Below are 26,139 nucleotides of genomic sequence, written 5' to 3'. Positions count from 1 at the left end.
TTCTTCTTAACTTTTGTCATGTTTGAATTTTTTCCCGTCAGAATAGTAGATCAATGGTACTTTTATAAGTTAAATTGTTTAAACGTTAGCAAATTTAATTTACTTTTGACGGGTTCTCAACTAAATTTTTTTGAGTAAAGTTAATAACAAGTTAACCTACTTTTAACGAAGACAATAGATATAATATTGTATCCATATAATCCAGTTAAAATAAGTTATAATAATTTTATTTTATTAAAGTCTCCTATTTAGTTTTATAGAGTAGCGTAATATGGAGTTCACTAATTGTGGCCCCCATGTTTAGTACAAAATGCGGCTTGAAATAACAGAAAGGACAACAATAACCTTGTGAAAGCAAGCAAGTATGTTGAGCTAGATGAATATTTTAGGTAATAAACTGATATGTCATGATTTTTCCGATAAAGGAAAACAAACATAATGAAGCGAAGATAATCTGAAGCGTACAAAGTCGACATTTTCCCTTCAGTGGGAGCTTTTATTTGTTGATGGACGTTGATTCCGCGGTTAGCAACACTCGATGCTGGAAGAGCTAGTTCGTTCGCAAGCCAAACCTTCACACAGGTTCTGGGTCAACTGCAGCAAAGATGAATTTGCAACAATAGTAAGAAAAGACATTGAATGACTCTAAAAATATATAGGACTTCCATGACAACTATTTCCTCGGGTAAAGAAGTGAACAATTGCTTTTCACATGGTTTATCCTTGTAATGTAGCTTAATAATGAACCACGAAAATAATACTGAATCAGCTAAAATACATCAGAAGAATATAAATGAGAAAACTGTGGTAGCAGTAACAAAAAAGGAAATAACAGTAGGACACAACCAACTAACATATCTAGACATCAGAGATAATGTAAATCATTTTTCCACAGAAAATCCTATTGTACTGACAATTGGAGTTATGATTGTTTACACGAAAAACACATTGAACCCCTTAAACAACAATAAGTTACCTGGGATATAAACTTATTTGACATAATTTCTATGACTTAACAAAAGAAAGAACTGGAATAACAAATATTTTCAGCATCGAAAATTCGAGCAGCGACAATTTTCCCTTATTCAGGTTACATTCACAAAGATGTCTCACAAAATGATATATGTAGACACATTCAAATTTATGTGATATTTGTTACCTCAATCTAATATAAGACTTTGTGGTGTTCATCAATTTTCTGCGTACAAGTTGCGGTCTTCGTCCAATCTATGGTTGTAAGTTTGACGATTCAAAGAATGTGTTACCTTTAAAGTATATCTACCGTCAGACTGTCCTTGAAGGTTACGTCATAAGCTTTTCAGAGGGGCTTCCTGCATCATGAAGAGAGCGAGAATACATTCAGTCCTTACAAACGGGAAACCTATGATACTGAAAAGTGGTCACGCGACTATAAAAAATCCACGTCAAACAAAGGGTAAAGCAACAGTCAAAAAAAGAGCAAAACAAAGATAATTTTTTTTCTAGGTAGCTTAGTTGATAAATTTCTCCATCAAGTAACCCAGAAAGAAGCCTGGCTAGACGAAACATTGAAAAGCAACTTTGTACCTAGAGGAGAAGAAATATAGGAGAATGACAACAAGTTTATAGAGAAAAGCATACAGTAGCTATCAAATAATGTCTCATAATGGAAGCATGTTTGGAGAGAAAAAGAGACAGTAACTATCTAATAATGTCCCATTCTCATTTTAATCTGGTTTAATAATCATGTCCTTGCTTCAATATTAAAGATTAACATTTATATAATATATATTCTTAGATAAGAAGCTAAATATCAGCAATGCATACGAAGTCATGTCAATCATCATGCTTCATAGAGATTTCAAGCGATGGACATGAAGGTTTGGTGCTTTCGGTTAGTTGGTTATGATAAAACCAAAAAGAAGTAATATAAAAACTGTATGATCTATGCAACATCCTAACTTTGGAGTTCTGTAGACACAAATTTTAGCATACTATTATCCTATTGTAGTTTTTCAAATGTTAATTTATGTGGTGGACGTACATTTTGAGGCCCACGGAGAAGCAGCTCAAATATATAGAAATTTCTGTATAATCATATATGCATATCAGGCTTTAAGCACTATTTTTATAATGCACAGTCCTTAGTCATGTTCAACAGTTGAAGGATTCTCATTAGAAGGTCATGCAAGCTGAACAATATTTTTAATCAAAATTAAACCGCTCAACTCTATTGTACGAAGAACTAAAAATAAAAATATTCATCTTACAGAAGTGAAGGCTACCAAGGAAAACCTAAGGCTCAAAAATAAAACACATTATCCTTTTAGAACAGCAGAAACAGAGCTAGACAACTTGTATGGTACATGAAGGTCCCAAATATTGTATAAGATCTATATATGTACCTCCATGAATAGGCCGAAGGGTTGTCACATTTGTACTACATAAATGGTTAGTCATTCATTTATGTATATAATATAAATAAACTTAAGGTCCGGAGTACCTTACAATGAAACATCTTCAAATGCCAAATGGCAAGCAAAGTCACTGTAGATTGAGGGCTGAGAATTTTTAACACATTAATCTTTTCAAAAGCAGAATTCGCATTATGGCCTGAGAATTTAAACTGTAGAATTTCATTACTATATCTATCTTTTGAGTATCTATGAACTTCGTTCTATTTTCATCTGTGTGATGATATATAACCTCTAGTAAAGTTCGAAACATTAAGATTATGAGAGAAAAATCTATTAACTACTGTAGCTTTTTCCAAGAACAAACAGTTAATGACCGAAATTGTAAAAGTCAATTCGTAATAACAAAAATGAAACACATTAGAAAACCAAAAAGGCAAATATGAAATCGATATAGTATGAATCAAAAGGCAGTCCAAAAGTTATTAAAGCAAATCATGGTAGCAAGAAAGTCGAAGAAGTAGAGCAAATCAAAGAAAGATATAGAAGAGAAAGCGAGCTGAATTGAATACCATGGGAAAGAACTTTAAAATATGTCATAGCTCATTGTTTACCCAGAAGCAGAATTATCATCATGTGCTTGTCCAAAACCACCTATAATAACTATATTTACATGATGAGAAGTTTAAAAAACAGAAGGCACATCGAAAATAACTCCAGATTTTACTGTTTTTTTGTCTCTACTCAAAAGTAAAAAATACCATCTTACATAAACACAATTTATACCAAGGAATATGAATTGCATATCAAGTGAAATTGCTCGCATATAATTTTCTGGTAATACCATCGGGCAAAACTGGAAAAAGGTAGATAGAGATATCTCCTTGTGAAAAGGACTGAACTATTATTTGTTCTTTTATGTTAGCATGAAGATCCGAATAGTTTGTTGATCTTCCTGGGCTTCGCTGACATTAGGCAGTCCAGCTGTCTACTGTGCGTAAATGAACCCAACAGTTATTACCAGATTTTAGGAAAACAAGGATTAGTCAAGTAACTTGTATTGTTCCAACTATAGAATGATAAGAACAGAAGAAAATATGGCTATCTGATGTAACAATCAGAGACAATTGTTTTGCAGTGTAGAACACATTCACTTACCATTAAGTGAAAGTGAATCCAACACATAGGAAAGGTTGTTAATGATCAAGATGTCATAATATGCAGAAACCATATAACAAGAAGAATATAGTAAGCAATCAAAGAAACTATAATAACAGTAAAATAAATTAGCCATTGACATAACTTTAGGAATCGATTTGTGATGAAAACACCTGTATATCATGAAGCACACTAGCTGCAAGTGTCAGAATTAGCTCAACAGTATTTTGTATTATAGACGTAGCTGAACACTAAAATAATCATATTGACAAAAGGTTATATAAAAGAGTTCTGCAGGGCTACTATAATACTTCCAAATACTTTTAGCAAAATAACATGTCCAGCAGATGTCATTCACAGTCAGTAGCATATGTACAGTAGCAGACACATCTTGATACCAGCTGGTGTGTAAAATTAAAAACTCTATGGTTAGTAGGACGATTGATTGTTTCTTAAAGTTCTTCATATATAGTCTTTATCAAAAAAAATGTTTTTCATATTTAGTAAGAAACAATGTTTAAAAGAAATAATATTTGTGCCAAATCTTTTTGTTAATGAAAAATGCAGTTTTCCTTAGTGTCATTATCTCCTAGGTAGAAGCTTACCTGAACTTGCCAGGATAATCCACCTAAGTGTAAAGTGCAAAGTGGGAAAAAAAAGAAGAAGAAGAAGAAGAAGAAAAACCTTAAGGATGATACAACTTTACAAAGTGTAGATTAACAGGAAGATTTTCCAGTTGTCAAAAGAATTACATGTGTTAAGTTAGAAAACAGGGGAATTATTTCGCAGAAAGTAATCTCCACATGAGATGGAGTAATAATTTTCGTCATATCTATTTGAAAAGTGATGAAGAAGGTGTAAAATCAAGTATGTACAAATAATCAATAACAATGAAAGGACTGTGGAACAACAATAAAAGAAAAGAAAAGAAATTGAATCTAAAGGGGAAGATAAAACTCAATGAGTGCAAACTAAATCAGAAAAGAAAGTGAACAAATTAATGATAGCACACTGAACTATCCACATATACACTTAAACAAACACATATAACCAGTGATAAAATTTCAGCATGCAAAATTGTGTTTCAATGTGCCACTGGAATGTATACTCCAAATGAGTAAGGGAAGAAGCTCCCAATCATCAACGGTCTGCCAAAACATGAAGGAATGAAGCTCCTAACACCAATTGAATAGGAGGAATACATCAATGGCATGAATGTTCCTAGAAAAATCATCAACGTGCATGATCTATGCAATCGTGAGTGTTCGTCCATATTTTAACATTTATAGATCCATTTTGAATTACATCGTGAGTGCAATGTAACGGGAATGTTCTTCTCATCACGTGGATAGGTTATTGAGTATCCATTTAGAAGATTAAGTTGTATCAATTTTTAAGCCTCAATGGTTTGTTGAAGATGCTATTCGTATTCCTGTATAAATCACATTATCAAAAGTAACAAACTTTTGCAGAAGACACTACTAAATTCTACCATGCTTATACGCCAAACAGAGTAGCATCAGTTAAATGTGAATGAAGGTATTGACGCAGTCACACAACCAATAATCTAAAAAAATTATTTGGGTTAATATACATATACACCCTATAATCCAAAGAATTACATAAATGACCGGCCAACAATATGTGATATTTCGCAAGTTCGCCCATATATTTTTTCATACATATATATGTAAAGATTATATAGATAGAAGTATTAGTCCATATTGTTTCCTAGATATTCTTATGTTGAAATCTGAGTAAAACTTCCGCATTTCATGGTTTCTAATTGTTCCTTCATTTATTTTGTATGTTTGTCATCTTTGCAGCATGTTGTCGATGCATTTGATTCAAGGTTATTTGTAGTTATCTCATCCAATAAACTTCAGTTCAATAAAGGTATTCTTTCGTGCAACATTTCATGGTAGAACCATGTGCCTAAGAGGGCGAGGACTTTAATAGCCATAATTCTTCCCCCGGTTCTACCTCTACCTTTGGTCCAAATATTTGTTATTGTTGGCAGTATAGTTGTAGTCTTCTCCTAAAGTTACTAAATTGCTCGACGCAAATAACTATAGTACTATACCTATTGTAGAAAACTTCACATTTCAAAGCACCTAATCCATTTATCGTAAACAATATTCCACCATTTAAGATTGAGAAATAAACTACTCAAAGAAAAATCAACATCTTGCTAACATGGCTACTACACTACTCTAAAGAACACCTAATAACTAAAGAGAAATCACATAATGGAAGCCTCCTGTTATTCTGTAGGATGAGAACAAGTGCCCCAACATTTGTGACTGAGATATAAACTCAGACCGGGCTCCAAAAAAAGAGTGAGACACAAGATATTGAAGTTATAATATAACTATTTTTCTTCCGTTTGAACTTTTATTTTGTATTCAAACAAACACACACAAGGAAATCGTTATTTTTCTTGTGTTTTCTTTATTTTATCTTTTCTAAAACTCAACTGCTCATTGCTCTTTTGGTGTGCAAAAGGATACATAAGAAGATATAGCAGTAAAGGGTGAGCGAGTCACTAAGCAATTGCTTGTGTGACATGAATTAAAAAGGAACAGACACTGATTCGATTAAATTTTCTCCCTCTTTTTTGTCTGGCAAAGTTTATTTTTGCTTTCTTGTATACTAATCAAGCAATCAACTACTCAATTTCGAACTGATTGGATTAGTAATTATTTCATTCTAATAGTGAATTCATATAAACAGCTATTTGAATCAAAGTATCGCAAGCGCAAAGAAAATGCAATTTTTTAACATGCTTCTAGGTTAACATCCTACCGATTGTACTGCAGACAATTCCCAGCACAGTGCATCACTAACATCTTCTTAAGTTGAATTTTTAGTGTCAATAAATTGGAAAGCTGATTTTACTTAACCACCAAGTTGATAGTTTGTACATGCAAAATTTACTTATAAAAATGTATGCAAAAACAATCTATGCATTATGGAAATAGCAAAAGAATCCATCTCAAATACACACAGGCCATCAGCCTTTGAGAAATATGTTAAAGCCCCAAATACCCTAATTATCTCCAAATAAACTGACAGAAAACAATTGTAACAACGTTAACGCACAAGTGAGAAAAGGAGAAGCACATAAGCTAATAATTGGAAATTTAATTGACAGAGAACAAAAATAACAAGTTCAACATTCACCTAAGATGAAGAGGTCAGAGATCGAATAAAGAAACAGAGGTATTTGTTGATATATACGATCAACAAAAAACATAGTAGAAGCGAGAAGAAAAATATAGCAAATAGTTAGTAATTCAAGTGAAGCGGTCTCCTCGTCCTTGCTAAGTCAACTGATAAGTTTGGCCGTTCAAGTATTTTTTCAAAATAATAGAGAAGATAGAAATATGCATAAGAATTTTAACAAATATGGTAATTCATTGAAGAATTTTCTCAAACGCCTAGAGAACCTTAATAGAAATGGTATTTGTTCAAGAATTGTCTCAAATATTCCTCAAGACAAATACAGATAAAGATGAATCAAGAGATGGTAGAAGGGATACCCAACAGAAAATACGATTGACGGAATAAAACACATTGCAGTACAAACTTGAGAGTCCTCAAGACAAATACAGATAAAGATAAATCAAGAAATGGTAGAAGGGATACTCACCATAAAATATGATTGATTGACGGAAGAAAACACATTGCAGTACAAACTTTTGCTACTGAGGCAATGCCTCACGTGCACACTATATTGTCCACCTCAACATTTTTGTTCTGTAAATAAAGAATCGTAAAAAGAAATAAGTTCGAGTAAAGGCGCATACAATGGAAAATGTTTTTTTGTAATAAAGTAACTCAGAAGAACCATAAAACAGATATACCTTAATGATTTTGAAAGATCCAATATATGCTGGTTTACTAATCATCCTGCATACTAGAATTGTAAAGCATAGATAGACAGTAAACCCTTCTCCTTTTTCCGGGCTTGAGACCGGCTGTGGTGTAGTAGTGTAACCGAAACACAAGCGGAGTTAAAAACTTGGTTTTTTCATTGTTGAACTAAAGGTCATTAGGTCTCCTACGAGAAAGCTTTCTGAATAATTTTGTCATAAACCACATTATATGTTGAATGATCATCAGTAGTGTCCGCTGTAGATGGTCGAATCAGTATTTTAACACAGTTTGAACTTTTCGCTCTTGATAAAGCAACATAAAGCTGACCATGAGAAAAAACAGGTTCACGTAAGTAAATTCCAACAAAATCTAATATTTGACCTTGAGCTTTGTTTATGGTCATAGCAAAGCACAATCTTAGGGGAAATTGTGTTCTCTTAAATTGAACAGGTATTTTTTCATCTTGTGATATTAACAATGGTATTCTCGGAATAAATACATGTGTATTTTTGAAATCACCACTTTCAATTTTAGCACTTATGACATGTGTTCTAAAGTCACAGCATGTTAACCGTGTACCGTTGCATAAACCTTCGCAAGGATTTAGATTTCGTAATAATATAACAGGACAATTTTCCTTTAAAGTTAACTTATAAGGCGGTAAACCAGGAGGATCTAAACTATGTAGAAAATCTTCAAACTGGCTTTGATCGTTCGGGTCAATAGTTTCATCTACTGCAACAAATGTTTTAGACCTTTGTGGAAATTTAGTGATCAACATATTATTTATTTCATTTACAAAGTCATTCTTCGTTGTTAAAATAACACGAGAGGTTATCATAGATGAATCAGGAGAAAATGCGTGCAAATCAAGATAAGTTACACTAAACAATGCATCTAAGGATTCTTCTTCAGTCGTAAAAGGAATAACAAAAGAATCAGGAATCTCTATTTTGTCTTCACAGTTAGTTCTTTCTGTTCCATTTCCAATTCGGAGTAAATATTCACAAAAAAAAGGATCTGTTCTTGCGCGCATATTTTCAGATAGGCGTAATTTCTCAAGCTTATTCCAAATTTCAGAATACAATAAGCTTTCATAAATAAAATCTTCTTTTTTTTCCATTTCGAACAACTGGTAGAGTTTGTCTAAAGTCACCTCCAAATACGACAACTTTACCACCAAACATTGTATCGACGTCCATAATATCTCTTAGAAGTGCATCAAGAGCTTCAATCATATTCTTTTTTGCCATTGATGCCTCATCCCATACAATTAATTTCGCATCTCTAATTAGACATGCCAGCGAACTCTGTTTACTAATGTTGCAACGAAAATTATCATCTATATCAATAGGCATTTTGAACCGTGAATGAGCAGTCCGTCCTCCTGGAAGGATAGAAGCTGCCACGCCAGAAGTTGCAGTTGCTAAAGCTATAAATCCTTGAGACTAGATTGTTGCTAATAATGCACGGTATAAAAAAGTTTTACCTGTTCCTCCAGGACCATCGACGAAGAATGTTCCTTGTTTTCCAGAAAATACTCTATCAATTATTGTATTATATGAGCGTAATTGTTGAATATTCAATCTCTTCGGTAAAAGTAAGTCTTGTTCACTAACAATTATATTTCTTTCAAAATGAATATCCTTTGCATCCTTTGCAGTTTTGGAAGCTCTAATATTCTTTGGAATAAGCTTATACTCATTTATGTCGTGTCCCATAGAGTGCAAGATATCATTGATATGGCTTAAAACCTTATGCCGAACACCTTTTTCTTCAAAATCAAAGAAATATTTAAAGTCTTCGGACGTTGAATCTTCAAACATTTCCCATAATTTTTTTGGATCAGCAGGATTGCAATATACTAACAGTGTGGCAAATAAGCGTCTCAAGCTATATGGCATTTGATAGCTAACAGCCTCTAACATACATTCAATTAGACTATTGCTACAGTATAATAATCCTCTTTTTTCTGCTGATTCTCTAAATGTACTACAGGGTATCTCGCTAACAGTACGAAGATCTTCATATGATTTAGGCCCTCTCACGTTCATCAATAATAACCTGAGATAATACCTCTCTCCTTCTGTTGGATGACATGTTACAACACGTCCAATTACGTTACGTTTTTACCGACGTGTCCACGTTCTATATCCTGGAGACCATACAAAATGTTCTGGAAACTCCTTATACAATAATTGCATAGCTATAGCATGTTCATTAGTTCTATTCATAGCAAAAAATTCAGTCAACATTGTTTTTCTAATCATCGGATTATTTAAAATTCTATTCACAGTTTCACTACTTTTAAAAGAAACAAATTGCTGCCCTTCTAAATGTAATTGAAGATGATAAACAGTCGGAGTCATTTCACTAATAGGAAAACCAAATAAACGCCATGCCGCTTCTGGGGGTGTTACCCATCTAGCAGATCGATATTCTTTTATTTCATCTATTTCATTATTGTTATGTATACAGAAAGCAATTTTATCATGTCCCTTGCAAATGTATTTGTAAATATATTTTACAACTTTAATATCAGAACAAACTTCAATATTCATATGACAATCAAACTTACAAAGTAAGTAAGGATTGTACGGGACATCCCATGAATTATTCAAATATTGTTCCCTTATATGTACAAGTTTACCTGTGCTTCGTCTTCTATAAATTGGATACGAATTTTTTCCTTTTGATGTTTGCTCAGCAAAATCTTTTGGATAATTAAATTTACAAAGCCCTCTTTTTCCCATACATGAATTTGTAGGATTTAAATCAACACACGGTCCGTGCATCATATGTTGAAGCACACGTGAATAAAGGTGCTCTTCAGTATTACAATCAGGCAACTCCGCACAAACAAACTTATCATAAGATTCAGGTGCTAACAATTTGTACTCACAAGTAAGTATGATAAGAAAATGAGCATGTGGAGGACCACGTTTTTGAAATTCTATAGTATACATAAAAGCGGCAACTTTTCCAAATATATTTTTTTTCAAGATATCTGCTTTTAATTCTTCTACTTTTCCTCTGAATACTCGTGATACTAAATCAGGTCTATTTTGAGTTTCATCTGTTGATAATAAGTGTTGTTTTATTTCTGGCCAAGATGGATTACATGTCATAGTTAAAAAAATATCAGGTTTTCCAAATCGTTGCACTAATGCAATAACATCCATATACCGTCGACGCATATCCCTTGGCCCTCCTATGAAAGTAACAGGGAGGAATGTTTTCTTGCCAATCTTGGAAGCTTCTGTTTCACCAAGTTTTAAAAAATTAATAAGTCCTTGTAGCACATCCATTCGAAACAAATCTTGATTAAAAAAATAAAAATCTAATCTTTGTGTTTCTAGCTTTATGAACACATCTACTATGAATTGTTGAAATAATCTTCCACAATGTAGGACCTCATTTTTTTCATCCTCTCTTATCTGAAATTTGTAACAATAATACTCACGACAAGAAACTATCTCTTTTTTTCGTTTTCCTTTTTCCTTAGTTTGAGCTTCCATATCAAGAAATCCATCAATGGAACACATGTTCTTTACACTCGGTAATTCTTCATTTTTACAATAATGTTGATCTGTTCGTACAATTTTTTTAATACCACAATGCCACCCGTTTTGACTGTATGGAAATAATAACGGATATTGTAATGCATCATAACATCCATAATAATAGTTTACTGATTGAGTCTTGTCACTATGTGTGTAAATACGAATATGAGGCGTAGAAACAATATCGACAGCATTATCATGTACCCATATTCCAGCTACCTCTGTTGTAGTTGGTAGATTATATACACGTTGATCTGACTTTGGTTCACATTTAAGCGCGATATAGCAATCAGATAGTTTCGGAACGTTTGTCAAGGATTTTAAGAAAATGGAATATGGATTAATTGAGAGCACATGCATAAGCCTTTTTACAATTGATTCGTTAATATTTCTTGAACAAGCCATTCTGTTAGCAAGTTCATTTTCGTTATCATAAAAGTATAATTGCATATTCTTTCCTTTTTTATCAAAAGGAAGTAAACCGGGTATAAAATGATACATTTGTCCCTGAACTCGAAACGTATATATACCATGATATCTCCTCGCTAAATCTTTATCATTGGTTACACCAAGTGACGTAAAGGCAAACATATTGTTGTATGCTCTAATGTAGGTTCGAAAGTGCTTAGCTTCTTCAGTGTTACCTGTGTACAAGTCTGATAATTCATTAGGCAGGTCATATGAAACTAACTTAACTGACTCGCTGCCACAGCAAAATCTAGGGGGTTCATATTGAAACCTTTTTTCATTGCAAAATTTACAGTTTGGAACATCTTTTAATCGTGCATAATCCATATGTTTGTCATTATTTTTCTTATGGATTAATTTGGTGAAGGTATCACCTGTATGTTGTAAGTATTGTTAAAAATAAAGACATGGAAAATATTCTACTAATGAATAGTGTTACTCTAGCGTGAAAGAAATACTAACCTTTGCCTGTGGCATCGGGGAACAAATTTTGTTGTCCCTTAGATGCACGCGATGTTGATCCTGGGGCACAACTTCTCACAATTTAGATGTACACCTAAGCCGTGATGTGCTAAGAAACATGTTCATAGACGTTCTAGGTTTACCTCTTTCAAATACAGAAAACGGATGAGCGACATTTTTTCCCTTATCAAAAGAACTTGAGAAAGTATTAACATCATGGTTGCTGCCAACTGCAACAAATATGAAACACATTTTACATTTAATATATTCAAGCAAACACGTCATAGCCTGCTCTGCTTATAAAATAATTACTTAGTAAAATATGAATATTTATCTGTCTGCTGCTACACTAACATAACATAAACAAAAAGCAATAATTCAGTCTAACCTTGGACGTCGGCAGAAGAAGGCTCTCTTATGATAAGAGCAATATGTTTTCGAATCATAGGGTAACATTGATATATTACTTTTTCATCTGGATCAATTGTCGATTTTATCGAACTATTCCATTTTTGCCGTTCAAGTTCTTTGGTGCGACGTTGTAGTAACATTGCCTCTTTTTTATCAGGCAATATTTGTCAATAAATATGACGTCTTCTTACATTCTTGTCAGAGTTTGTATGTTCTGCATATGGCCGTTTGTTTCTTTGGCCGGAATACATTGTTTCACAAGCTTATTAACGCAAGATAACTGCATTTATAACAATCAAACCAAAAAAAAGCGTCAGTAGACCCTAAGTAACACATTTTATTGTTCATTCTACTGCTAAATAATAGAAATATAATAACCCGTTGGGGTTCAGCCTTTTAAAGAGAAATCTTTTAAAGAAAGTTGAATAACAGTGGAAAAATGAAGAGGACTTAGAATTCACAGAAGAAATGCAAAATAAATAAATTAATAAAAACAGACAACAAATCAGAAACCAATCTCACTTTGTTTTCACTTTTCTTAAACGAATCTTAAGAGTAAAATGAAGAAAATATTGCTAATCAAGCCAAAACCCCAAAGATCTGATATTTTTGCAGAAGAAGAAAAAGTAGAACAGAAAGCATAAATAAAATAAAATACCGGACTAAAAAACAAACAACAAATCAGAAACCAATCTCACTTTGTTTTCACTTTTCTGAAATGAATCTTAAGAGTAAAATGAAGAAAATATTGTTAATCAAGCCAAAACCCCAAAGATCTGATATTTTTGCGGAAGAAGAAAAAGTAGAATAGAAACCATAAATAAAATAAAATACTGGACTAATTGGAATAAACCTGCTCTTTGTGGTAGATGAGAATCGGAAAAGGCTAAGTGTTGTAATTTCGTTGAATTATTAGGTGAAGTCTGCTAAATTTTGGGGCAATTGATGATGTCCTCTTTCCTTCCTTCGGCAATTTTTGGTTATTGCAAACAGATGTGGAGTAGGTTGTGTTGAATGGAGGTTTTAGGTTTGAAGAATTGGGAGGTCACGCGTTGGCTAACGGCAGAAAGAGTCAACACTTGAGCTGTAAATTAATGAAATTACAAACATACCCCAGACAAAGTTAAATATTCAAGGGAACACACACGTTGACGGAGAGGTGCCTGTGTTCCCTCTTCTAATAAGTAGGAACAAAACAATATTCTAATTTAAATACTTAAATATGACCATGCTTATATGGCAAGGACATAGCTGATGTCGCGAAAATGAGTGTTAATCACACCTATGAAGCACGTGTGAACATGATTATTTTAATTTTAAAAATCTAAAATCAGAAAAAATGAATTAAAAGTAAAATACAATTAAAAAAAAAAGAAAAGAAAAATCGTCTTTCCAAGCTCTCCAGCTCCCCCTTTCGCTCCTCCTTTTCTCCACCCTCTTTCATACTGTCTCCAACCTCCCCCATCCCATTTTTTTCTCTTACCCATCCTCAACCATATTGTCATAATATTGTCCTCGACACCGGCGTAGGAACATAACAATGAATATTTACTGGATAACGTCAGCTTCAACGAGAGACTTGTTTAGCCTGAAAATTTTATCCAATAATATCATCGGAGAAGATGATAGGCTAAAGTTTTTCTGCTGGAATCTTCTCTGTTAAGATCTGGTCTTTGGGGTGGTTTCGGGAGGGAAATTTTGGGAAAGAAAATTTTAGGATGAGAGAGGGAAGGGATTAGGTTTATTGAATCCTTCTACTGTTCTTATAATATTTATTTTTCTGGTTTATTTCGTCACTTACTTTGCTTGAGATTCTTGTAGACTTAAGCTATCATAGTGAAGACTATTCACATTTATTGTTTACAATCTAATCTGGGTAAAAAATTATACTTTGCTGTTGGTTTGACTTGCGGTAATGTGAATCTGAAGTCTATAGTTTTTGGAGTGTGAATTTCACATTTCTGGATTTTCCAAGTTCATCTTTACCACCGTGGTGGCCATTTGTGGCAACTAGTAGAAATGAGGCAAAACGGGTGTAGAAGAAGCATGCTTACAACAGAAGTGGGGTCCACAATTGTAAATGTCTAAATTTATACTCCATTAAAAATGAATATGTGGCAGCTAAACCAGTGACATGCCATACATGTGCTATTGTAGAACACACTCTGTATGAGGTATTTATTAGTTGTGTTATTATAAAGTAGAAGTATTTAAATGGAAAAGTGTAAGTTTATATAAGAAAATTACAATCGGGTGCAAATTTAGGTGGTGGGAGGACAGTTTTGCCAAATCTTTTTAAGGTGTCTAAAGGAACAATGCTTTAGTTTGTTTTTTTTAAGTACAAAGTTATTCAAATGTTTTACATGGACAAATGGCTTATAAAATTGTATTTAGTCTTTGTCACTAATGTGAATGATGTTTCCATTTGACCAAAATACCTCGTTAAGATTTTATGTAATTTAGAATTAGCAATGATAATTCAACAATTTTAAATTAATACTATCTTGTCCTACAATAAATTTTTAGAAAAAAAGTAGACGAACTGTATTCATTTATGCGATTCACGGATTTACACTTCCAGCTTACTTTTGCTTTTTTTATTTACACTTTTAACTATGTCAACTGATTGACATAAAAGAAGAATCAATTCCATCCTCTTAAGAATTACCAATATATAATACAGACACGTAACTGTAATCAAGATCTTAATGATGTCACCATGTTTGAATCATTAGCGGAACTTTATCATAAAAGATTAGTCTTTTAATCGAACTTGACTTTTATTCTCTATCTTTTGAAGCACTAACAAAAACAAAATTCTCAACTATCGTAGAAAGAGGGGAAGAAAAAAAAAAGTTGCGGCTGGCAACTACTGAAAACCACGCATAAAACGCGAGATAATCCGGGCTTTTTTTTATTTTTAATCCGTATCAAAAATTATTTATATTCATAATCAAAAAATATATAAAATTTATATAATTTTTTATTATTTTGAGAACAGTTCATTTTTCCTTATGATTAAGCACGTGAAGTCGGCTGTAGACTGAAAACTACTGGAGGCATCTTTTCACTCTTCAGTGCTCATCAATTGTGGCGAATGAAGATGACAAATAACTCAATTTATTTTAATAGCAGTCGTCTTATTTTGGAACTTTAAATCTATTTTCCCATATTTTCCTCGTTCTCCACCTAGTTTAATTGTACAAGACCACAGTTGACATTGCCCTTTCTTCCCCTACTCCTCTATATTTTCCACTCCCTTTCTCTTCACTCTTTCTGTAGTTTTCTTTGAAAAAAAGTTTTTTTTTGCCCAAATGGATTTCTCCAGATGGGTTTTCTTGATTTTGATTTTTGTTTCATTTTTTGCCATACCCATTTGGTCAGACTCTTCATTATCAGAAATTCCTATTAATTTTCTCAATTTTGCAAAGAAGGCTGAGGTTTTTGATTGGATTGTGGGGGTGAGGAGAAGGATACATGAGAATCCAGAGCTGGGATATGAAGAATTTGAGACCAGTAAGCTTATAAGGGAAGAATTGGATAAGTTGGGGATTTCATACAAATACCCTTTTGCTACTACTGGTGTTGTTGGTTTTATTGGTTCAGGAAAACCCCCTTTTGTTGCAATTAGAGCTGATATGGATGCTCTCCCTATGCAGGTTCAAAATCAAATCTTTTCTGTACTTTGATATACGTGAAACTGATTACTTCTCTTTAAATGCTACTGGATTTTATTAAATTCTGATTGTCCTCTTGGATTTTGATGTAAAAGTTGTGTTCTTTGTACTGATATACTGATTAGAATTCACAAAATAGGCAATAGCAATGTTGAATATGATTTTAAGCAAGGAGAGATTCATCTATCCTGTCTTCTATTTTGGCAAAAGCAATTAGTTAATGGATTTTAGTTATATAACTGACATTGTAAAGATTTTTTTACACTATCAATGAATTTTAACCTGTGATAGCACGCCACTCACCATTTTTTACCAGATTACCAAGTAGCATTTATCAAGAGATTTAATTGTAATTACCTAATAAGTGACTTGATTGTGTAAATATCTTTTACACCGTAAGTGCATAAAACTTAAACTCTTAGTTAATACACCTTAATTTTAACAGGAAATGGTGGACTGGGCGCACAAAAGTAAAAACGCTGGGAAAATGCATGCATGTGGCCATGATGCTCATGTTGCAATGCTTCTTGGTGCTGCAAAGATTCTTCAAGAACATCCAGACATTTTGAAGGTTTGATTCTTGTATTAGGAGTAACACATTTCATTTTATTTGCTCAAGATTTGACTTTTGCCCATTTCTCAATTTGCATTTTATCCATTGAATGAATGAACTTTAATTGTTTGGCATCTGTGCTGGTTTGCTGGATTAGTTTTATGGCCAATTTAATTGATTGGAGAAATACAGGCTTTATTTTGCGTTCATTTTGATTTTCTGAGGATTGAAAAGGGGTTGGGCCCAGGGAAGCAGGTCCTGAAAGTAAGTGCCGGAAAAAAACTACCTTACAATAGAGTAGGAGTTAGCAGAATCTGGTGTACCTTCTCCAAATAAGACGGTAGCTTGGAATTGTAATTCTAGTTGGTGGGTAATCAAGATCGCTTCCGACTTAATATTAAACTTTGATTAGCTCCGCAAAGCATTTAAAATGATGCAAGAAGTTCTATTGACCTGCTAAGGAAATATTGTAGAGAATCTTGTAAGCTTTTTAATATACTTCAATTTGTGGAAATGTTAACCATGCTCTTACACCTGACTACCATTAGCAAATACCATATCCTGAATCTTTCTTAATGAATCCATATCCCAATCCTCAGGGCGTACAACATCAGTTCTTTGTTTGTCATATATACTCTTCTGGAAGCTGATATTTCCTCGGGTTAATATTTTTCACAGGGAACAGTTGCTCTTGTTTTTCAACCAGCAGAGGAGGGAGGTGGTGGGGCCAAAAAAATGATAGATGCTGGAGCACTAGAAAACATAGAAGCAATATTTGGTCTGCATGTCAATCCCCAGTTTCCTTTGGGTAAAGTTTCTTCAAGGCCTGGACCTTTTTTGGCTGGAAGTGGTTTTTTCGAAGCTGTAATAAGTGGAAAAGGGGGTCATGCCGCTATTCCACAGCATTCGATAGACCCAATTCTTGCAGCATCAAATGTAATTGTCAGCTTACAGCATCTTGTTTCCCGAGAGGCTGATCCTCTGGATTCTCAGGTATCTTTCTCCCCATCCACTCCCCCTTCCCCAAGGGATAGACCTCACTGTACCACGAGAAAAATTCTAAATGGTTTTTGTAATAGAACTTGTTGCAGTGTCCAACTACCCATGGCAAATACAGAGCAATTGTCATGATTTCATTACTTGATCTGGAATTGTTTGTCCAGCAAAAGAACCATGAATTGCAAACAAGATACAAATTACTATGTGCTTGAGTGAACTAGACAAGTGACTTTATCCTTGCTCTGAATCTGGAAAACGTGATATTAATCTTAAACATTTCCAATGACCCTATGGTCTCCAAAGAGGTAATAGACCTCTTTGTTTGCAGACACTGAATATTTAACCATACCGATTTTTTTGGACAACATTAATCTCCCTGTATCTAGTGACTACTTAGTCAAACAAAAGTGAAATTAACTTCAAAATCTCGTGTTTCGAGCCTCTAAGAGAGTTCAATGTCTAAATCAGAAGCAACCCGTCAGAAGTTACTCAATCACCTAATGCAGCCCTCTCCTTGGCTCCCTTGCTTTGAATCACAATATGCATATTCTATTCTGATGATGGCCTTTATAAAGTGGAGAACTTTATGAAAATGCTTAAACGGAATAATTTGAAAATGTCCTAAATAACATCTTTAGATTCACCATAAACTTCATGGACTCAAAAGTGTTATATTTTGGATATCAACTAGATTCTGACAGTGGTGCTGAGGACATTTCTCGAGGGAAATCCATTGAGAGTCCTATATTTGATAAAGTCATGCATAAATCTTGGACCGATGAGCCTAGCCAATTAAGCTCAGATCTTCTGTTTGATCACTGAAGCGACAGAAAGCTTCTTCTTCTTCTTTTGGATGGAGATGGAACTATCAGGAGGCGGGCTGCTGCCTGCAGCCAGAGCCAAAGAATTTATTATTCTTTTCAGATAGAAAATGAAAAATGGAAATATATTCAACGTGAGAGGAATCTTTTTATTTATTTATTTGGGGGTCATAGTCTCTTCCTTCCTTAACGGAGCTCTACTTTGGAATTTATCTGAAGTAGGTGAAGTTTTCTCTTCCTGTTCTAGTTCCTGTTTTGAAACTAAAGAGTCGAATCCCTGTTCTTTTGTATGGAAAGTGGAAAGCGGAGCCAAAAAAGTTATCTTTTTTATTAGAGGGCATCCTGGTGCACAAGGCATCCCGAGTTCACGCGAAATGGAGATATATTTAAAGATGGAGGAATTAGTTTAAGATTATTTGAAGTTTGAAGGTCAAAAGCTCTTCTTTCCTTAAAAAAACTCAACTTTCGTAATTATTGGTAGTAAGTGAAGATTTCTTCTCCCCTTTCTGATTTCTGTTTTAAGATAAAAAGTCGTATCCGATCAAATGATGCTATGGGAGGAATATCTAAAACTTTTGAACTCTCTCTCACTGAGAATGTACAATGACTAGCGCTCTTACTGGGTTTATATTTGACTATAGCCTGATTGGGAGACAAACCCCATTCTGCAGCTGAAAAAGTGACTGTGGTGAATTTACTGTATTGCTGATGCTTTTAGAAACTTTATCCTTAAAATAAGGATTGGCATACCTCAACAGATGGTTCTCATTTTCCACTTAGTCATTTTATTTTATTTGACATAGAGTATGATTTGCAGGTAGTCACAGTTGCTAAATTCCAAGGAGGTGGTGCATTTAACGTTATTCCAGACTCTGTTACCATCGGTGGCACTTTTCGGGCCTTTTCAAAGGAGAGCTTTCAGCAGCTTAGGCAGCGAATTGAGGAGGTAGGAACAATTCTTCGCAATTCACTTTATTTAATCAGGGTTTTAGTTATCTCATTTTATATGCTGCATATGGAATGAAATTGCAGCTCATCCTACTGCAAAGCCCACCTTGTGCTTTGGTGTCTCGACATTCTTTACCTTTTTTTAGATGCTATAATGGCAAATATGTTGCAAATTGTCTTGTTTCCTTGATTTGTTCGGCTTCTACATTCTCATTCTGTTTATCCATGCTTTCTTCATTATAGAGACACTAATTCTCCTCTCACATAGGTTATTGTTGGGCAAGCTGCTGTACAGAGATGCAATGCAACTGTGGATTTTTTAACAAAAGAAAAACCCTTCTTCCCTCCAACCGTGAACGATAAAAACTTGCACAAACACTTCCAGAGAGTTGCAGGTGATATGCTTGGTAACGATCATGTAAAAGACATGGAACCACTAATGGGATCGGAGGATTTTGCGTTTTACCAAGAGGTTATTCCTGGTTACTTCTACCTACTCGGAATGCAGGATGAAACAAATGAAAAACTTGTTTCAGTCCATTCACCTTATTTTAAAATCAACGAAGAAGCACTTCCTATCGGTGCTGCACTTCAAGCATCTTTGGCTATCAGATATCTTCTCGAAGCACAACCACAAGTTCCTTCGTCAAGTATAAATGATCACCACGATGAATTGTAAGGTGCTACACTTTCGTAGACAATGCGCACCTAAATATATCCACTTGTTCATTTTTATGTATTGCTAGAACCGGCCTGTCTAGCTTAAACTGTATATCTGGAATGAGTTCGGTATAGTTAGAAAGGTCAATGTTTATGCAACAATTGTTTTCGTTCCTTTTCTCTTTAAACATATTCAAATAACTGTATCAAGTTGGAAGTCAGCGAACAACCTTCAGTTCTCGTCTGTAATTCCAATTTCAGACACTTCCAATGTAGATTTTGTTAGTAATTTACATCTCTTGTTCTTTTCTTCTAAAATTTTATATTCTTTTGCTATGCATGTACCGTGGAGCATGTACCGTGGACTCGTTCTTTGAATCAACAGTTACGTTGAGTTTTCACTGTACGGATGGTATTGGAGAGTCATTGTGGCGCGGTGCCTGAGTTGTGACTGACACTTCAAGTCAGTTTGTTCACAGAGTATTACCAAGAGTAGTAACTAGTAACTAGTAAATTTGATTTTTGAGAAAACAACGACTACGACTCAATCTCAAACAAGTTGGGGTTGTCTATATGAATCTGCATTTCTCCTTTCATTGTCTCAAAATAAAAAGCAACGTGATACAACATCACATAGGAGATGTTATCAGCATTGTATATACTGATGCATCTAATTAGCTAGTATGGAACTCAACTGATCATAGCATGTAATTAGCTACAAATCGCTTATAATTCTAGAAGCCCAAAAACTTGGCTGAATGTTCTAACAAAGGATCCAAAGCACTAGGAGCAAATTTTCTGGCAAAAAGGAAACAAAGTGAAGTCGGCTGGTTATTGTATATACAGAGCGGGCTATCAGAAATTTTCTTGAAAAATTGATCAGTAATATCGGCCTTCCCAAATGTAGCAGGATGAGCACCACCTCTGGACCAGTCCACCCAAGTGAGAGTCCGGTTTGCCAGGAGGCGAGGTGATTCTATGGTCAACATAGTAGGGAAATAGTGCTCGTCCACGTAACATGCTGGTCTGCAGAACTGCTCAAACTTAGGGTAGTAAACCTCATCTTTAACAATATCAACAGCTAGTTTCCTGTTGACTTCAAACCACTGGGATCCTTTACGCCATTCAGTGAGGTTAACTTCAGGTGTCATATTCGTATTGTAACGTCCTCTTCCATAAGGTCCAGGTTCATCTACTGCACCCATAAAGCTATACCTGGATCTTGATATGTAGTGATATACAGCTTTGAAGTTATGGAGAGGAATGCATGCCTCGGATAGGAGGACAAACCATTCGTTGGAGATATCAAGCAGTGCATTAGCAAGAAGCCGTCTTTCAGCATCACACATACTCATTCTTCCCCACTCTGCCACCTACACAAAAGAAGCAACAGAATTATGACACTGATCAATCATTTCAATACTGGTCTTGACATTCCTACTTCTCGTATACCAAATGTTCACCAAGATTTAGGCTCATAGACTGCTTAGTTGCAGCAAAATGTACTAGCAAGAGGTGTACAAACATTTTTTGCAGACACATCTGCAAGAAGGATTACCAGCGAGCTTCATCCTTCGGTCACCAAAATAGCGCATATAATTTTTTAAACTAACAAATATGCATCATCCATCATGGACATATATATGAAACTATTCCTTACAGATTTATCGAAGGAAATAATCCTTCATAAATGGCCTTCTCTTCCCCTAAGGAAATACTTCAACCAGTGTCTGATATAGACAGTGGAATGTTAGTAGAAAGTGGTTAATGTATAATATCATCTAAGCATACTTCACTACCCAGAATAGCAGAAACAGATTTTCACTACGATATTTGAGAAATCCATCTCAGCTGTCCATAAAATGTTGCTCCAAAAGTCTCAACTTAATATATCACGCATTACAATTCAGTGAACTACCGTAGCAAGATCTTTCTTTATTAGATTAAGTGTTGGAAATATACCAGAACATTTGTATTAAAGTACGTGCTGCAGTAATTCCTGGCATACATTAAGCAAATGTTGTGGTACAAACTTCCTAACATGGAGAAGATTCCCTGATAACATTTCACAGTTTACTAGTTCCAACAACAAAAATAAGTGTTTCAAATGATAAAAGGGGTTTAGAAGGTTTACATGGCGTCACTAGCTGTCACAAATATTCAGAAACCCTCTAGATGAACACGTCTATGGGCCAACTTATGTAACAAGAGAACCAAGCAGATAAACATGCAACTTAATGATTTTGCTGCAACAACTAACAAGTAACTTTCAGCGATCTAGATATTGCCTCACATACAACACCGTGGAAGTAACATATAACCTAGGCATACAAGGGCCAGAACATGATGAGCTACAAGAAAGAACACATTTTCCCCCAGTCCTACTCCTACCTTTGGACAACTTAAGGAATCCTGTAACCATAAACATTAAAGAAGAAAAAGACCACCAACTATGAATCTCCATAATTATGTTCAAATATGCCAATTGTCTTTTGAACAAAATGTATCACTCGCTATTGCTGAACTTTCTGGTTAAACCGTAAAATGTTTCTGCAGCATGACTCCAAAGGTCTTAAAAGAAGCTACAAAGAAAATAATACACAACAGTTTAGCTGTAACGAGTCCCAGCACAATGGCAGACCAACATTAGCATTCAAACAGTTGAAATCCTATGCGATATCTGCTTCAACAACCAAGTCCGAAAGGGGCATAAAACACAGAAATATTATGGTAGACCAAGACTTGGGCTTACCAGATACACTCATAAGAATGCCAAAGTGATAATAACACAGATTGGGTAGAGCAGGTCTAAGGTGGCAGCTATTGCAAGGTTAGATTTTTACACATAATGGAAAGAACAAATTCAAGCATAATGTATAATGAAAAGGAAAAGAAGAAGCTCAATTTACCTTACTAGGAATTTGCCTGCCATGAAAAACCGATGAAGGTGGGAAATCAGGTATGTATGATGGCAAGGAATGAATGTAGATTGAAAAAAGCTCATCATTCCCCTTGAGAAACCTCTCCCACAAAGGCGCTAAAGGCAGAGGCCCTCTGGTCAAGAACATGAAGGCGATCTTGCGCGTTCTATTAAAAGGGTAATCTTTGATTTGGGGAACAATAGAAGCTCGCCAAAACAACTGACTATCATTCATCGAATGCAATAGGTTCGAGGGAGGTCTAATCCAACTCTCTAAACTAAGTTGTTGAATACAGGGCTGAAATCTTGATTGTACCATAGGGATTACATTCTGAACTACTGAATACCGAACCATATACATACTAACAAATGAAAATACAATACCAAGACCCAAAAATAGCAATAGAAATTGAAGTAATCTTAATGGTAAAGGCTTATACTGAGTTACCACCCTAGCACCACCAGTGTCTTTACCCTCCTCTAATGACCCGTGACTCCCTACTCTTGACTTCATTTCCAATTCTACCAATACTTTCAAGTACAATAATTGAAGGAAAAAATCAGATATTCTTAATCCCAAATTGCTATTTTGAGCTTTCTATTACAGATATATCCAAAGAGAGTGTTACAGAGAATAATAACTATCATTACAGATTCACGATGGTATGTGGTTCACAAAATTTTACTGCGAAAAGCAAGGATTTTTAGCTATAAAATTTTAACCCCGGATCAAGAAAATGAGATCTCAAGATTTGGCAAGTGATTCACTTAGGCAAGAAATGATGAAACAGATATCATGGAGTTGGAGGAAGAAAGTTAAAGCTGAAATGAATATTGAGCAAATTTTGTTATTGGGATTAATAAATGAGAGAGTATGGGCGTGATTGAAGGAGCCAAATTTATGAAGAATCCAGAGACCAAAAAGAGGTCTGAGTTTGAAGAATAAAACAGAATCTTGTTTTCTCACTCACACCAAATCTGTTGTGTAGCTTTAGCTTGTTGATGACATCTTTGGCCAAACGTGGAAATAAAGTTTTTATGAGGAGAAATTAAAAGGGTTTTCTAATACATTGAAGTTGTCTTCATTGGGAAACTGAAAGGAGTATTTTGATGTGAGAGAGAGGGAGAAAGGGGAAAGTAGAGCAATGTAGTTGTATGTTTTTTTATTGTTGGTGGACGAACCTAGATGTTTGCGTAGTTGGATTTTGTCTCTGTGTTTTTACATTGTAATGAGCATTTATTTTGCTAGCTTGGTTCCTTTCACCAATAAAACACATGAAATAAAATACAGTATCCTCACGTCACTTTGTCTCCTTTCTTTTTGGTTTTTGTCTTTTAATTTTCTTCAGATCCGAGGGTCGAGGATTGAACTTTTCAATCATTTTCTCGAATACCATTCTTTCCATTTGTTCTTTTTTTGCGACTTAAAGTGTAATCCAATTTCCTATCAGCAGCATATTACAATCACAAGAGTAGTTATTCAAACAATAATATTTTTTTTATTGTGGCGTTAAGTCAGTTTGTGTATACATCGACTTATTCTGTCGAATCTATTTGTTTACCCGAAAAACGGATAAAGTTAAATTTGTACGTAGTTCTAAGGGTATGTGGTATAACTTGACACAAATCGTAAGAAAGAATAGAAATATCGAATGTTGAATATAGAGAATGAAAAATAAGCAAAGTTGGAAAGAATATGATTTATAGATTAAGCAAGATGAATCAATTTATCAAGCTAAAAAAAAAGGATAACTCTTCAATATAAGAGTGTATGATATCTCAGTTACAATGTATGCAAAACTTGGTCCTTACAGAAATAATAACCATCCCCTTTATAGTGGAGGGATTCTACTTTAGATATAATTAAAAATACATAGTGGGAGACCCATGATAAATCAACTTTTCCATAATTCCTGTCAGGATTCTCTCCTCTAGTGGGATTGCAACGGCTCTTGTCTATGAGCTCGATATTGACTCGAGCTTGGTTTCGACTCGAGCTCTCGATCTTGACTCGAGCTCGATTCTGACTCGGATCCTTGTATTGATTCGGAGTCAGTGTTGGTCGGTCTCTGCCTCATAAGCTCGATAACTTCACTTTGCATAATAGTTTGATTTGGATTAGAGCCTGATAATGATATCGAACTCGACATTGATCGGTCCCTAGGGCTCGAAGCTTGGTGACCTGACTTCGGACCTCAACCTGATATTATGAAGACGCTTCTCCGATCCAATGCATTACCATTTCAACCAGTTCGTATGAAGGACTAACCGATTTTACCGTATACACTACTATCTTCCATAAATACATGATTGGATAACTTTACTCAATGGCGAAACCATAATTTTTAGTTAAGAAATTCAAAATATAAAGATATAACCTGCGAATAAATTAAGATGATTCAATATTTACTATATACACATAAAAAAAAAGTAAAACACCCTTCTGCCCCTAAGTCTATGATTCTCCTGTCACTTCATTGACCACTATATTTATTTATTTATGTTTATAAGTTAAAATGAAATATCTTCACAAACTAAAACAACCAAAGCTAAGTTTAAAAAAATATGTTTTTCAGAAACATATTTTCAAAACGGTATTCGAACAAAACTCTAACCTAGAATTAGTTTACATAAACTATTTCAAAACCTAAATTTCTACTAATTAACCAAGCCAATCGAAAGACTAGCTTATGGCCTATTACGTTTGGCAATGGAAGTTTGACATCAGGGGCGCTTTCACATATATTCTTCTTTCATTTCTATATGTTTAATAATCATGTCCTGATTCAGAAAGCTAGCGCCTACTTTACCTGAATCGAGTCACATATATAATTGCTAATTATTTCAATACTGAGAAAGACAACTTATTATTATTGATTTCAAGGATGGGTGAAAAGCCGGTGGAGAAGTTTTATATCCATCATGTCGACCACAACATAGAAATAAAATTTTTTTACCTCCGTATTAATGACGTTACAAATTGGTTTATTTTCATCTTTTTGTACATGAAATTAGTAGAAGAAACAAAAAATAAAAAATACTTTTCTACGTTTATTTTTATTTTCCTGCATATAGGTGGTTGAGTTTTGAGTTATAGGCTAAATATAATTTGGAATGATGAACCGTCTAGGAGTATATGATACTTCTATTTCACGTGCACCTTTATCATGTATATATATGTATGCATAATAAACTTAATTCTATGCATATAATCACTTAATCATTGA

General features: G+C 34.4%; 4 protein-coding genes across 11 annotated transcripts; 1 reads left to right on the top strand and 3 right to left on the bottom strand.

Moving 5' to 3' along the window:
• Positions 1–349: 349 nt before the first annotated feature.
• LOC107819940 (uncharacterized) lies at positions 350–14,518 on the bottom strand. Of its 8 annotated transcripts, XM_075251322.1 has the most exons (9): positions 13,188–14,518; positions 12,312–12,614; positions 12,067–12,153; positions 11,924–11,983; positions 7,418–11,649; positions 7,204–7,310; positions 2,966–3,056; positions 1,160–1,331; positions 350–594 (listed from the first exon to the last, which is right to left on the bottom strand). In XM_075251322.1, the coding sequence occupies exons 2-5, from the start codon at positions 12,472–12,474 to the stop codon at positions 9,560–9,562; spliced, it is 2,400 nt and encodes a 799-aa protein (XP_075107423.1). In that variant the 5' UTR covers positions 12,475–12,614; positions 13,188–14,518; the 3' UTR covers positions 350–594; positions 1,160–1,331; positions 2,966–3,056; positions 7,204–7,310; positions 7,418–9,559. The 8 variants fall into 8 exon arrangements, with proteins under 8 accessions (XP_075107423.1, XP_075107422.1, XP_075107424.1 ...); XM_075251321.1 differs by having other exon boundaries at positions 7,204–11,649; XM_075251323.1 differs by having other exon boundaries at positions 1,266–1,331; positions 7,204–11,649.
• On the bottom strand, positions 7,615–9,484 carry LOC107828842 (uncharacterized). Its single transcript, XM_075250650.1, has 3 exons — positions 8,920–9,484; positions 8,587–8,832; positions 7,615–8,405 (listed from the first exon to the last, which is right to left on the bottom strand). The coding sequence occupies exons 1-3, from the start codon at positions 9,482–9,484 to the stop codon at positions 7,615–7,617; spliced, it is 1,602 nt and encodes a 533-aa protein (XP_075106751.1).
• Positions 14,519–15,386: 868 nt separating the features above from the next.
• LOC107819938 (IAA-amino acid hydrolase ILR1-like 4) lies at positions 15,387–20,310 on the top strand. The gene is made up of 5 exons (XM_016646129.2): positions 15,387–15,993; positions 16,457–16,582; positions 17,243–17,557; positions 19,202–19,330; positions 19,601–20,310. The coding sequence occupies exons 1-5, from the start codon at positions 15,649–15,651 to the stop codon at positions 20,009–20,011; spliced, it is 1,326 nt and encodes a 441-aa protein (XP_016501615.1). The 5' UTR covers positions 15,387–15,648; the 3' UTR covers positions 20,012–20,310.
• Positions 20,311–20,557: 247 nt separating this feature from the next.
• LOC107819939 (glycosyltransferase BC10-like) lies at positions 20,558–24,132 on the bottom strand. The gene is made up of 2 exons (XM_016646130.2): positions 22,902–24,132; positions 20,558–21,365 (listed from the first exon to the last, which is right to left on the bottom strand). Exons 1-2 carry the CDS (start codon positions 23,424–23,426, stop codon positions 20,727–20,729), a joined length of 1,164 nt encoding a protein of 387 aa, XP_016501616.1. The 5' UTR covers positions 23,427–24,132; the 3' UTR covers positions 20,558–20,726.
• Positions 24,133–26,139: the final 2,007 nt, after the last annotated feature.

The sequence above is a fragment of the Nicotiana tabacum genome, chromosome 4, assembly GCF_000715075.1.
Source record: "Nicotiana tabacum cultivar K326 chromosome 4, ASM71507v2, whole genome shotgun sequence".
Lineage (NCBI taxonomy): Eukaryota > Viridiplantae > Streptophyta > Magnoliopsida > Solanales > Solanaceae > Nicotiana > Nicotiana tabacum.
The sequence above is the reverse complement of the archived record's forward strand: the minus strand, read 5'-3'. Positions and strand labels throughout refer to the sequence as shown.

Bases quoted from the DNA above. Each gene is read 5' to 3' on its own strand.
- LOC107828842 (XM_075250650.1), bottom strand. From the start codon at position 9,484: ATGAACGTGAGAGGGCCTAAATCATATGAAGATCTTCGTACTGTTAGC. The intron at 8,833-8,919 runs GTAAAACTTTTT...CTGGCGTGGCAG, and splicing joins CGATGGTCCTGGAGGAACAG to CTTCTATCCTTCCAGGAGGA. The intron at 8,406-8,586 runs GTGACTTTAGAC...GAAATGGAACAG, and splicing joins TAAAGTTGTCGTATTTGGAG to AAAGAACTAACTGTGAAGAC.
- LOC107819940 (XM_075251321.1), bottom strand. From the start codon at position 12,474: ATGTTACTACAACGTCGCACCAAAGAACTTGAACGGCAAAAATGGAAT. The intron at 11,984-12,066 runs GTAAACCTAGAA...GTTGTGCCCCAG, and splicing joins GTTTTCTGTATTTGAAAGAG to GATCAACATCGCGTGCATCT. The intron at 11,650-11,923 runs GTTAGTATTTCT...ATGAATTATCAG, and splicing joins CCCCGATGCCACAGGCAAAG to ACTTGTACACAGGTAACACT.
- LOC107819938 (XM_016646129.2), top strand. From the start codon at position 15,649: ATGGATTTCTCCAGATGGGTTTTCTTGATTTTGATTTTTGTTTCATTT. The intron at 16,583-17,242 runs GTTTGATTCTTG...TATTTTTCACAG, and splicing joins AACATCCAGACATTTTGAAG to GGAACAGTTGCTCTTGTTTT. The intron at 17,558-19,201 runs GTATCTTTCTCC...TATGATTTGCAG, and splicing joins CTGATCCTCTGGATTCTCAG to GTAGTCACAGTTGCTAAATT.
- LOC107819939 (XM_016646130.2), bottom strand. From the start codon at position 23,426: ATGAAGTCAAGAGTAGGGAGTCACGGGTCATTAGAGGAGGGTAAAGAC. The intron at 21,366-22,901 runs GTAAATTGAGCT...TCTTTTGTGTAG, and splicing joins GCAGGCAAATTCCTAGTAAG to GTGGCAGAGTGGGGAAGAAT.